We start from the raw sequence: 13,077 nt of genomic DNA, 5'->3' as shown, positions 1-13,077 counted from the left end.
TAAGACTGTAAAAAACTGTACAAATTGTTCTGATTGGTCAGTTGTAGACCTATCACGAAATATCAGATTTTCACTAGATGATTATCATGGCGAAAGAATTCACAATGACGTTTTTATCACAATATCTATAGAAATTCTGGGGGAAAAATATAAATGATGATACAAGTCAGATTCATCTTTTGTGTTTTCTCTTTTTTTTCGCCAATGAATTACAATCTCAAAATACAATTATAGGGAGGCGGAGAGAGTGTTTGTAACCAAAATGTTACAAAAGCCTTCAAAAAGAATGGTACTTCCTGCAGACTGGGATGTCTAATGCCCTGTCCAAAACCTTCCACACTGGCGAGCTAAATATTTTTAGGTATGGGTAGAGTGTCTGGCTTTCACCTGTCATCTCATCCAACACAATTTTTTTTTTGTGTGTGTGTGTGGCAGAAGTAGCTGTACACTGATACTTATTTTTACCATTTTGTATGACAGGTAGTGACCAACCAACGTTAATGTGCACCACCACCACTAACTATATTGGAGTGCCAACGAGATAGTTGCTGGATTATTTGTGATATGAATGTATGTGTAGTATTAAGATGATATCAATATTCATTAGTTTTAAATATCACAGTTATCATCAATACTGGTATATTGTGACACCCCTAGTCCGTTGTTTTAAAACTAACATTGGTGAGTTGTACATCAGGTGAGATTTTGTTGAAGTTATTTATCTATTATACCATCTTAAAGTCCCCCTATTATACTTTTTCTGATATTACCTTTCATGTAGTGTGTAATATAGCTGTGTGTGAATGTAAAAGGTTTTTAGAGATAAATGGAGTTATTGTCTCCCAAAAGAAAGAACCAATTCTGAACCGCCTGAAACGAGTCGTCAGTAATTCCAGCCTTATATCCTTCGTGAACCTACAAAGGTTTGTAACAAATTTGCATAATGCCAGCCTATGGTCTTCATTGGCTTCTTACGAACAACGTCTACTCTGACCCGCCCTCAAACACTTTAGTTGTTGCTGAGGTCTGGAAGAGTTTGGTTTGTGTTGTAGACACGTGGAGAAGACGCTGTTTTCTTCGCTACTAAAGCAAATCCACTTTGCATGCACTTCCAAAGAATGAGGACTCAAGCTCGAAGTCATTCGGTAAAACTGACGTTGTTACTGTTTGTATCACTGACAGATTACCAATACAGATATGGTAGTGGGCTTTTCGTTTCCGACACGTGCTGTAAGCGGTAGACCAATCACAACAGACTAGTTCATCTGACCAATCAGAGCAGAGTAGGCTCTCTAAGACACTATGAGAAAAGAGTTGATTCTGCGATTTATATTATGTATTACTTTTTGACCTTAGATGCATGTAAACCTGTTGTAGGAGACCTCAAAAACAAAATTAGGAACCTTTAAAATAGCATAATAGGGCACTTTAAAAATGCAACATCCAAATACATCCATCTGACACATACAGTACTGTATGTACACTAGTAAATATAAAAATAGCACAGATAGACCACACATCCTGCTTGTCAGCCCCCTTAAGACACAAATCTTTGGTTAACTGATGCATGAAGGCATCACTACTAAACAGTCATACCATCAGCCAGCATCCAAAATGCATTGGCAGGACTTCCTCATAAGCAGCTGAAATGTTATGTAAGTGTGATCAGTCTGGACCCAAAGAAACATTGAGAAGTTATTACTATGTTGGTCTCAGTGGACAGACTTTTGGGAGGGTCCAGAACACATGTTTCCACAATTATCCACAATATCTCACTGCTGGCTCACTCTGATTGTTTTCCTGTGAATCTCATCTTCAGCACATAACGGTCAACGTATCTGTACAAACATGCTTACTCCAGGGTTCTGAATTCCTGTCCAAATCTGTAATTATTTTTACCATGGCATCATGTGCCATGATTTCAAAACACGTATTTTAAAAAAAAACAACAACATCTTTTTACATTACTGAACTATAGATTATAGATTATAGATTACTATACATTACTATCTGGCTCTCTTCCTGTTTCTCCTTCCCACAGGGGATCGCATTGTAAAAGTCAACGGAGAAAGCATCATCGGGAAGACGTATTCCCAAGTAATCGCCCTTATCCAGAACAGGTAATGTTGCAACTTGCACTGCTTGTTCCAGCCCCTGAGGGGTGGTGTAGCCTCATAGTTAAGGATCTGACTTGGTAACTAGTTATAGGTTTTGATTTTAACGTAAATACAATTTTATAAGATACTTAATCCAGGAATACTTGCTGCTCTGTATACACATGCTTTCTTTTTGCTCATTTTGTGGGCTGATTATCTGTTCCTGCTAAGTCTTCCAGATAAATCTCTTAATCCTTGAGGAAGTTTAATGAATATGCTCTTTATTGCATAATTGTATTTGGTAATAACACAGCTAGCAGTTCTTCCTTGTTCTTGAATATCATGAAAAGCACTGTACTCGTGACTGTATTCATGACTTCGTCTGAGATATCATTTTCAGTTTATTTTTTCAAAATGTTTCTTTGCAGTGACACATCTCTGGAGCTCTGCGTAATGCCAAAAGATGAAGACATTTTACAGCTGGTAGGTTTTATTTCTCATGGGTTTACTTGTCACACATCCGAAAAAATCATAATTTCTTGGGCAAACATAGATTAATCTTCAGGCTTTCTCTCGCCTTTGTAATGGCTAGTTAACCTTGATCAGTTAAACTTGTGTAAAATCTTATTTGAGATTATTTTTTGTATTTTTTATTTTGTGGCCAGTAATGTCCTTTCAAGTTTAACATTGTGTTGTGGTCAAAAAATTTGGCTTTTGAAGTTTCTGGGTGAAAAATGGATGAAATTACTTAAGCAAAGGGAATTGTTGGAAGGGAAGCAGAGCAGTGGAGACAGATGGCACCAGTTTGCGTAGGTGAAGATGCTCTTCCAGGCGGAGTTCAGTGATCCAGCGGAGCAGAGAAGCGTGATGGCGCCTGTGTGTGTGTGTGTGTGCTTATTTTGAATTCAGCTATAATGAGGTTTTCCTCAGAACTAGGGACGTAATGCCAATCCCATATCGGAGCCCATTCCAGACGGAACTCCAAATCTCAGGCTGTTACATGCCAGCCACATAAACTCATCTTCCACTGTGGAGCCCTCGGGCACTTTCTGATTTGACAGTAATGAGTCCATCCAGAGTAGAGTTTTAGACTTAGGAATGACACTCATGCTTGTTATTTCAGCTAACAGGAAGCAGTTCTAGCAACATGTTCTCTTCCAAAACCTACAGTCTTCTACTGTCTGCATAGGGATCTTCTCATAAGTGACTGATTTGAAACCCTACATACACTCAGCAAATCTTTACCACATACCAATAACGCTCCTCGCGAGAAGACAACTCTTATTAGAATAAACAGTTTTATGATTGTTACTTTTAGATTATTTTTTATCATTATTAGTAATTTAATGTATTTTTTTTTTTTAATAAAAAACAACAACAAAAATAATAGTAATCCAAGATTAGGAAAATGCTAATATTTTATCAACCCTTATAAACTTTGTAGTCATTTTTTGTCATCAAATACAAACCTCAAAAGACATTGAATATCTCAAAGAAAACACGTTTATATTCATTTTTATACCATGGGGCTGTTTGAATGCTTGAATCTGATTGGTTGATGAATGTTCTCAGGCGTGCAGTTATTTTCAGGGAAACGCACATCTAAAGTAGTTCCAGGCAAGTCTTGACCACATTATAGTTCCACCTCACTTTATACTAAAATAAATTTTAGTTATTTCAAATGTCCTTATAGAGTACAACAGAAAAAGAACCAAAACCCAAAACAATTTAAAAGCTACATGGGATTAGATGTGTAAGAAATTAGTCCTACACACAAGAGCGTTTTAAGGACAAAAACCTGACAAATGTCTTAAAATACATCATCGGAACAATGTTTTGAGGTGTGGTAACCGTAGTATACAGTATAAGCGGAATAATTAACTCCTGGCCATTGAATTATTGAAAAATATGGCGCTTCGCATTGTGGCCGAATTACCACTTTGTGTGTGCATTATTTTCTAAAAACAGCCCATTGTCAATTATTCCTTACTCAAACAACACAATACTAATGCTTTAACTTGGGAAGAGTTGAGAGATCAATATTTGGTGGATTGACCCTGATTTACAACCACAATTTTCATACATTTATGGTAAAGGCAGTAGTCTAAAATTGCCTTAAATTATGCTGGTGACAAACTAGCTTTAGAAATTATGGATAAAACACAAAGAATGGGTGTAGGTGGAGTAGAGGCAGAAAATAAAAGGATCATATTACCATGTGTGCTTGGGAATCATAGGCAGAAGATATGTAATGGACTTCAGGGAACGGCAAGTGCTGTATGCAAAGTAGTCAGCTGATCAGATCCAAAGCAGCACCTTGCAAAGTGCCTATTTTGACTGTGAAACTAACAGGTAAAGGACAAACTCATAGCAGGTATAAATTTAAATGTATATCCATCCATTTGCTTGCCTTATTTGTAGATGCAATTCATTTTTTATTCTTCCATTGCATTGCATTAGCTACATTTCAATCCATGTTGCCAGATTATGTGTAAAAATTTTTGATAATATTTTCACTTTTTTGTTTGAGAAAATCATGAGAATATAATTTTTAGCAGTTTTATAATTTATTTTATTTTTTACATTGATATAGTGACAGACCATCCCCTTGAAATCCAATGTGAAAGTGGTCGTAGAAGACACATCTGAGACCCGTATTACTCCCCGGTATAGACAGCAATGAGTCTTAGCTGACCACTTGTAATTGGACCACCTTATTAATTTCAGGTGTAAACAGGTCCAAAGGGCATACAAACAACAGAAAAAAAGAATATGAAGCTGCCATTTGAAAAGAACAGAATTGTGCGGACAGTCACAGCACTCTTAAAAATAAAGCTTCTTTTTGGGCATTGATAGTTCCATAAAGAACCTTTGACATCCATGGAACCTTTCCATTACAAAGGTTATTTATAGTAGAAAAAAAAAAAAGTGGCTATTTTAAGAAATGTTCACTAAAAGTTTCTTTGGGGAAACCTTTTTGGAACCTTTGTTTTTAAGAGTGTGTTTAGGTGGAAAGGAGCCACATATGCAGTGCATAAGAGAATGTTGGCTGACTGTGAGTTTGTGTGTAAAAGTTTTACTTGGTTTAAAGCTGCAGGGACACTCTGGAAAGAGCAGCAGTTGTCCCCCTCTGATCTCAAGTGTGTCCTCCTCTGTCTGGTTCATCTCTGGTGTTGGACTGGCATCCCTCCAGTAGTCTCTCTCTCTTTCTGCTGCAGTGTGTATTTATAGCGTGCTTTATCCTGCACTAGAATGACAGCAGCACTGTCTGGAATAGGGGCTGATTGCTTCTGGTGTACCTGTAGAGCTCTTGTCATCTTCCCTCACCGTTGCTCTTTTTTCCTGTTCGTTCTTCCTTTGTTTTTCCCGCTGTCAATCTAACCTTCCGGCTGCAGTTCTCCAGGGATATCACAGCTCTGGTAAGAAGGAGCTAAACCTGTCACTTGCTACCTCGCTTCTGTTATGTAATTTTAACCTTTTGTGGTTGTTTCTTTGCCTTGGATGTGTATTCCATCTCCCTTTGTACCTGTAATGTCTGTTAAAATCCAGTCTTTACCTATCTTAAGAACTGCAAGCTTGGGGACAGTATATGCTTATTCAATCACAAAACACATTTTTCTCCTTATTTATTCCACTGCCATAAGGTTGCACCTTAAAATTTGTTGGCTTCTGAGTCATCTTTATTTCCATAGAAGAGGCGGAGCAGACAGAGGAAGAGAGAGAGGGAGGGACATGCCTGTGTAACTCGACACTTCAGGTGTAGAGTCAAAAGTCCAGCTATCACGTCTGCACTCTCATTAATGCCTGAGCTCTGTCATATGCACACTGAGACAGCTGAGGCAGAAATAACTTTATATATTAACCTGGGATAAGAAGACGCATTGTAAATGGAGTAATTTCCTGTGCAGAATGTAGTATTTTGACCTTAAGGATTTTAGTTGGCTGTTGACTTTGTAAGATGATAACAGAGCAGCTACAAGCGTCTGTAGAGTGCTCGGTGAAAGGCTGCCCTCCTCTCGCTTTTTCCTCTTGTCTGCGCACTGCTCTCTCTCCTCAGCTAAAGGTAGGTAAGCCTCTGATACCTAATCCCTCCATGAGGTTAAAAGCATTTGAGCCTGGCTACTTGACCTTTTCCCCTCTCTCACTTTTCCTGGGATGCATTTGAACTTTAGAGAAAGACATCGGGGTCAACCTGCCCCCTGTAATTTACTGGTTAAATAGTAAAGTAGTAAAAAAAATTACGTTTGATACAACATTAACTATGTTTGTAAATAATCTATTTTGCATTTCAGTATTTGTTTAGTGCATGTAGTGTTACTCATTCTTTATATTTAATAAAATGTCCCTTCTTTTCAGGCCTATTCTCAAGATGCGTACCTCAAAGGAAATGAGGCATATAGTGGAAATGCCCAGAACATCCCCGAACCGCCCCCAATATGTTACCCACGGATAGAGCCCAATGCCTTGGCCATGGCACAGGTGTCAGAGCCGTCATGCTCTGCCGAGGCATCATGTGGAACCAGACAAGGAGCAAATCGATGCCACAAGCCTGACATAGGCTGCCGCATTGATATACCTGTATCTCACCCTATCCCATCTCAAACCTCTCAGGTCCCCAAGACCCAAACTGTTGTGCGTGTATTTAATGAGAACGTTAGGACAATGGTAGCATCACCTGAAACTACAGATCAAACTTCACATGTGGCCTGGGCTGGTCCCTGCCAGAGGATGGAGGAGAATCAGAATGCGGCTTCAGCAGACCCAAGCTTTAACACGTCCAGAGCTCATGTCACTTCATCTCCAACTGGGGCAGCACAATCACCGCACAAACCCAACAGAATTTCAGAGCCCACTGGGTTCTCTGACAAAACTGCACAGACTTGCATAGACATGAAGCCTGTATCTTCCCACAGACATACCTTAACCACAACAGCAGAAACCTTCCCATCAGCCACCTCTCCCTCCCATTACACACCATCTCCTCCACCAGCCACCCCTTCCCCCTGCTCTCCCCATCAGAATATTGACTGGAGGAACTACACCACCTACAAGGAGTACATTGACAACAAACGGCTCTACATGTATGGCTCCCGGACTATTCAGGAACGCCTGGACAGTCTGCGAGCTGCATCCCCTTCCAGTACAGGCGAATACAGCAAGCCGAAGAGCGCGTCAACAACAGCTACGCCCTCACGGGGCTTTTCTGGATCACAGCTGAGGCGGAGGAGCGCCTCACATGATCGGAGTTATCAGGTATCTACTGTGCTGCCTTTGCGTAGCGCTTCTCAGGAGAGGCTTGGTGGTTCAGAACAGACTGCTCTAGCACAGAATTGGCCCCGCAGTGCTTCCCAGGATGCCCTCCCGTCAGTCCCCACAGGTATGCTGAAACCGCGAGCATATTCTTGTGACTATCTGGGCAGACAGAATGAAAATGCACCATCCATGTTGGACAGGCAGGCATGCTGCAGAACTGAGACAGAGGATTGGTTACTCATGCACAGAGGGGATGAGGCAAGAGCAAGCAGACAGTCTTCTTCCTTACGCATGGCGCCTCACAGAACACAGGGTGTATTTAGCGCAGACAGACGAGGGGGCAGTTACCCAGGGTTGCCTATCACCCCTCTCTTCAGAGGTACGGATTCATTGCTTACCTCCAGAGCTGAAAGCCTGGGTAACACCTCTGCACCTTCCGTAAACAGACCCTCACTGCTACCTGAGAAAAATTATGTCTCAGACCCTTCCACTGCTGCTGCTTCTTATATAGCTTCTGCCCTGGCCTCAATACAAGGCCACATCACTGGTAGTTCCAACACAGGCCCCATCAAAGACCAAAGAACACCGCTCACTGCCAACCACATGCCCCACAATGCAAAGCAGTTACAGCCTAGGGGGCGGGCCGACAGCCTTCAGGAGCCTGTCAGAGAGGTAGCCCGTGGACATCGCTCTTCTTCTTGTTCTGCCGTCACTAAATCCAATAGAACAAAGCAAGGTGGATCCAAGCCCATACTGACCAGTAATGGAACAGTTCCTCAGCAGCCTAGGTACATAGAACCACAAACTCCCAATGAGAAGGTGGTGGAAGGCATCGAGGGTCCAAATGCCACTGTAGTAGTGGTTCGGAGGGAGAAGTCTGGATCTCAACCTATCCGCCACACTTCCTACATTCTGGCGGTGAATGAGACAGAGGGAGGGGCTGAACCACCTGCAGTCTCCAACACATGCTGGCTGCCTAACAATACCCCACGCGAAATGTACATGAGGAAACTAGGAGACCAGTGTAAAACCTCCTTTTCAAGCAACCTTGATGACTCACTGGACTCCATTCCCTTCATTGGTGAGAGGCTTTTTCAACTATACAAGATAACCACATATTCTGTTGTTATAGCAACTGTTCAGTCTACCCTGAAAGGAGATGAGTTTTGAAAAGGTTAACATGTTTTTAATATATTTTTTGTTACTTTACTTTCAAATACTTTTGTCCTGTAGTTCCAGCATCTTCCAAATTCATATAAAAATGTATTCTTTTACATATTCAAGGGGGTTTGCATATGCCAGTTGTATCTCTTTTGGCTGTTTGCTCGCTTAATTTTTGTGTAGGTAAAATGTTGTGTTAGTAGTGTGTTTAGCAAAGTGATTCTCAGAACATGTGTTCCTGCTGCATCTCTGTTTATAATATTAAGCAGCTGATGGGACACAGGGAAAAGACTTTGTCTCAACATTCACTGTTTTATATTATTCAGAGCTAAACATCTAACTAAACATCTGAACTTCATCTCCCTACTTTTTACACAAGGCTGTCATTGTCTACTCCATTATGCTGCCACACTAGAGCAGGTCTTGATGAATTTGCTTTTTATTGCTCAGATAAATCATATAAAAGGCCACACTGTTTCTTCGTTCTTAATGGGCCAGGCTTTGCATAGAGAGCTTTAGATCAAGTGGTGTACAACAGTGAGGTTTTATGATGTTAACAGTAATAACAGCAGGATGAACAGCTCAACTCAATGTAAACAAAGTTTGCAGAGAGGAGTGATGAGTAATTTGAGTTCTGGTAATCTGTGTTTGTGTGTGTGTGTGTGAGAGAGAGAGAGAGAGAGAGAGAGAGAGGAGGAGGAGCTTTAAAGAAGCAGTGTTTTCTAAGGTGTATTTCGAGTCATTGGCCATCTATATTGGCCAATTTCTAGATATTACAGACATAAAGATTCCTCAGGTAATGTCCAACATGAAGACATTAGAATTTGTTGACTGGTTATCACAAATGGTTGTGCTTCTCAAGATACAGTTCCATACTCCACCAGCCTGCACATTTAATTATAGAATGGGCTTTGATATGTACACAACTAGTTCAGTGTGTTCGTGAAGTGCATGGGTCAGTCTCTGGGAGCATCTCCAAATTTTAATGTACACCAGTACAGTGATAGGACATGACATCATAGTCCACAGGGGCACAGATAATGTGACATACTGACACATTCCACCCAAGGCAACCACTTCCACGGCCATTCCCTGACACTTTCCCACTCCCCCCAGTTCATCCACAGCTTGGAAACCTCAAACAAACAAGAGGGCAGTAAAGTGATATGACAAAGTAATGGAACATACCAGTGGAAACTAGCTCAAAGATTTCTCTTTTTTGATTAGTTCCTGAAATCTAATCTCTTTCAAAACAATTTTTTTTTTTTTTTTTTGATTTGGTAGAATGTATCCAATGAATCCAAACGTTCCTCTATCATCCATCTACCTAAAATATGGCTTATCATTTGGAACATGCAAGTAGCAACTTTACATAACTCTAACGTTAACCTAGATAAATGTGCGCTATTATTAGGTGCATATCCATGTGTTCGTGCTGAGTGTGGAAGCTGTAAAAAAAAAGAATATGATTAATAAGTTATGACAACATATGTTTTTACATTTCTTTAACTCATCAAAAGTTGTTAAGCAATTTAAGTCAGTTTAATGTAATATAAGTTGAAATGACTTAAACATCCAAGTTGATTGTACTTAAAAATTTAAGGCAACACATTTTTATACAGTGTAAATTTTAAGCACGCTTTACTTTTACTTATCACTTTCATTTTTTAAACTTAAAATACCATTTTTTGTCATACAGATAAGAGTAATACATCGGCCTACTTTTATTTGTGTACACTCACAATAACAAAAAAACGTTGTGCCTTTTTTTATTTTTTGTAAAATTAAAATAAAAAAACAGGATGTGCTTTTTGACGTCTCTGTCTCTGTGAACTTGAGCGTGTCACAAAAATTAACCGAAACTCAGCGTATAGGCTACTTGCCTCACAGACATGAGAAATATATCTATAGAAAGCTACAAATGTCTACTTTTAAATGAACCGATTCGAAAACAAATACTCTGATTATGTAATCCGTAATTATGTAATCCGTATGAAAGGTAATTTTCTCTCTATAGTGTTCACTATACTGTGATGTCGAGTCAGTATAAAGCACTAGTTTATTAATAAACAATTAAAATGTATTTTCCTCCACATTCATAATCATTACTTTTGCCAGTGCTTTGCGGCAAGCTTTATGCATGTGCTTGTGTGCGGAATTGGCTTCCGCACCCAGAAATATTTAAGTAATTAAATGAATATAGGCTAAACGTGCAATTAGTCGACTAATGGCTTAAATGAACTACTAGTCAACTAGGAAAAATGTTAGTCGGGGGCAGCCCTATTAGACTTTTTTTTCTTTTAAGTTAATTTGATACACTTTGGTTTGGGTTTGTTTTGTGATTTTTTTTTTTTTTTGAAAGACTATGACTATGGTAGAGTTTATGATTAATTTGGTTGACTGTGTTGGGTGCTCCAACAAGCAAACAGCTTGTTGATGCAACCCGTCTGCTCTATTGTTTATATAGCGTCTGTGTATAAAAAGGTGTGGGAGTCTTATCAATTTAATGATTGCTCACTAGCTGAGTAAGCAGCTTTCCTCTTGACTGTCTGATTCTGTTGTGTCTTTTGGACTACATTACTCCATGCAATACACTACAAAGATAAAAGATCTTATGAGTGTCTCATGTCTGTTGTCATCAGATGAGCCGTCAAGCTCCACTAATGACCATGACACAACACACATTCCTGCATCTGCCGTGATTTCCAGCACACCTATCATCACCACCATCCCACCCAGTCCAACTTCCCCTTCTCCCGTAATACGCAGACAGCTGTCCCATGACCAGGGTGAGGAACATCTCTGCCAACACATACAATATCTCAGTGACATCAGAAATGTGTCTCTTTTTTTACTATAAATTCACCCATATCTCCAACCTAGATTCTTTACGACTCACAATTCTGGAATCTGATTCTGGAGCTAAAACAGAGCGCTCCAGATCCTTCGATGAGGGCTTGGATAATTACAGAGAAGAAGGAAGAGGGTATGTTTACAGTCACTATCAGTACAAATCAGTACAGTGACCACAAGGATGAAAAGTCAACCTTCTTCCATTACTGCATCTCGAATTATATGACCTCTGTGTTTACTGTGTTTGTACAGGCGGTCGATTAAACACACCCATGGATTCAAGGGCCTTAGAAAGGTGAGACTACTGTAATAGAGATAATAAATGACTAAGACTCACACTAACTGCATTATGATTAGTTTACACCTTAGATAAAGTTCTGTCCAGTTGGCACCTGATCTCCAGCTAACATCAGGGGCCCTATTTTAATGATCTAAGCGCATAGTCTAAAGCGCACAGCGAAAGTGCACTTAGTGCGTGTCTGAATTCACTTTTGCTAGTTTAACGACGGGAAAAATGGTCGGCGTGCTCGGCGCATGGTCTAAAAGGGTTGTCCCTGTTCTCTTAATGAGTAATGGGTGTGTTTTGGGCATAATGTGCAATAAACCAATCAGAGTCTCATTTCCCATTCCCTTTAAAAGCCAGTTGTGCTCGCGATATGGTGGATTTGATATTTACATGGCGGAATTTGCAAGCGAAAAAACTGAACGCTTCTCTACCGGATAAGTCGGATTCCACCATATCTTTATGTACACAATAATAGTATTTTACATTGTAATCCTTTTATTTTTAATATTTGGCATGTTTGCGTGCTGCTCCGCATCCATGTGTGTTTAATAAGCAGAGTGTACGCACGTTGTGGACCCGCCTATAGGCGCACATTACAAACGCGCTCTTTAAATAACAAAAAAAATACTGTGCCATTGACTTTAGACCAGGTTTCAGTTGGTCAATGGCGCAGTCTATTTCAGTTGCCTCAAAATAGCAACGCGCCAACAATGCGCCTGAACACACCTCGTTTTCAGACCAGCACGCCAATGGGCGAACAAATGGGCGCAAATGCATTTGCTATTTGAACAACGTGGCGCAGGACGTGAAAATGATAACTGCGTCGGGCTGAAACTAGCAAAAAACACTTGCGTCGAGCCTGGTGCTGCATTGTGCCGGGTGCATGATAGGACTCTAAATCTGACAATTTAATGGGATTTTCAATGAGAGAAGTGTAAGTTTAAAGTGTCACATTCATGTTTTTCATAGTCCCATCTGTTAGCACAGAATGAGTGTAGCACCATCCACATTGGATATTGATTAAATAAACAACATATTTAATTATTTAGATTTAAATTTGAAAACAAAAAATCAGAGTGAAATTTCTGCCTATAGCATTGCTTTTCATCTAATAATCTGATGTCCTTTTCAATTTGACTATTGAACTCAGTGGTCCTCATTTCAGTGGCAGCTGTCAAACAATGTGAATTGTGCGTTTGGTGTGTTTCAGGCTGTTGACAGGTCATCTGAGGACTCTGACTCTAGGAGAGACTCTACTTCAGATGTTTTCACTGATGCCACAAAGGAGGGTCCGCTTCATTTCCGGCAGCTGAACTCAGATAAGGGCAAGGTACAACACCATTAAACACCAACAATCACAATCATGTTTTCTCTTGTTCTAGGTCTCAGTACTGAATGAAAGTGTCGGCAGAGCATGCTGTAGGAGTC

General features: G+C 40.0%; 1 protein-coding gene across 4 annotated transcripts in view; it reads left to right on the top strand.

The window, feature by feature from the left end:
* The window catches only part of arhgap21a (Rho GTPase activating protein 21a), a gene marked incomplete at its 5' end in the record, with an annotated part of 101,973 nt that overhangs the window by 72,854 nt on the left and 16,042 nt on the right, over window positions 1–13,077 (top strand). For all 4 annotated transcript variants that reach the window (XM_084103459.1, XM_084103460.1, XM_084103458.1 and 1 more), the window contains 8 exons: window positions 2,042–2,120; window positions 2,525–2,579; window positions 5,492–5,515; window positions 6,453–8,430; window positions 11,153–11,299; window positions 11,394–11,496; window positions 11,616–11,658; window positions 12,860–12,979. In XM_084103459.1, coding sequence (XP_083959585.1) covers window positions 2,042–2,120; window positions 2,525–2,579; window positions 5,492–5,515; window positions 6,453–8,430; window positions 11,153–11,299; window positions 11,394–11,496; window positions 11,616–11,658; window positions 12,860–12,979 — 2,549 coding nt within the window. The remainder of the gene's footprint in view (window positions 1–2,041; window positions 2,121–2,524; window positions 2,580–5,491; window positions 5,516–6,452; window positions 8,431–11,152; window positions 11,300–11,393; window positions 11,497–11,615; window positions 11,659–12,859; window positions 12,980–13,077) is intronic.

Source organism: Abramis brama (genome assembly GCF_963993115.1).
Source record: "Abramis brama genome assembly, chromosome: 24".
Lineage (NCBI taxonomy): Eukaryota > Metazoa > Chordata > Actinopteri > Cypriniformes > Leuciscidae > Abramis > Abramis brama.
Note: the sequence above shows the minus strand (reverse complement) of the source record. Positions and strands in the feature narration are given on the sequence as shown.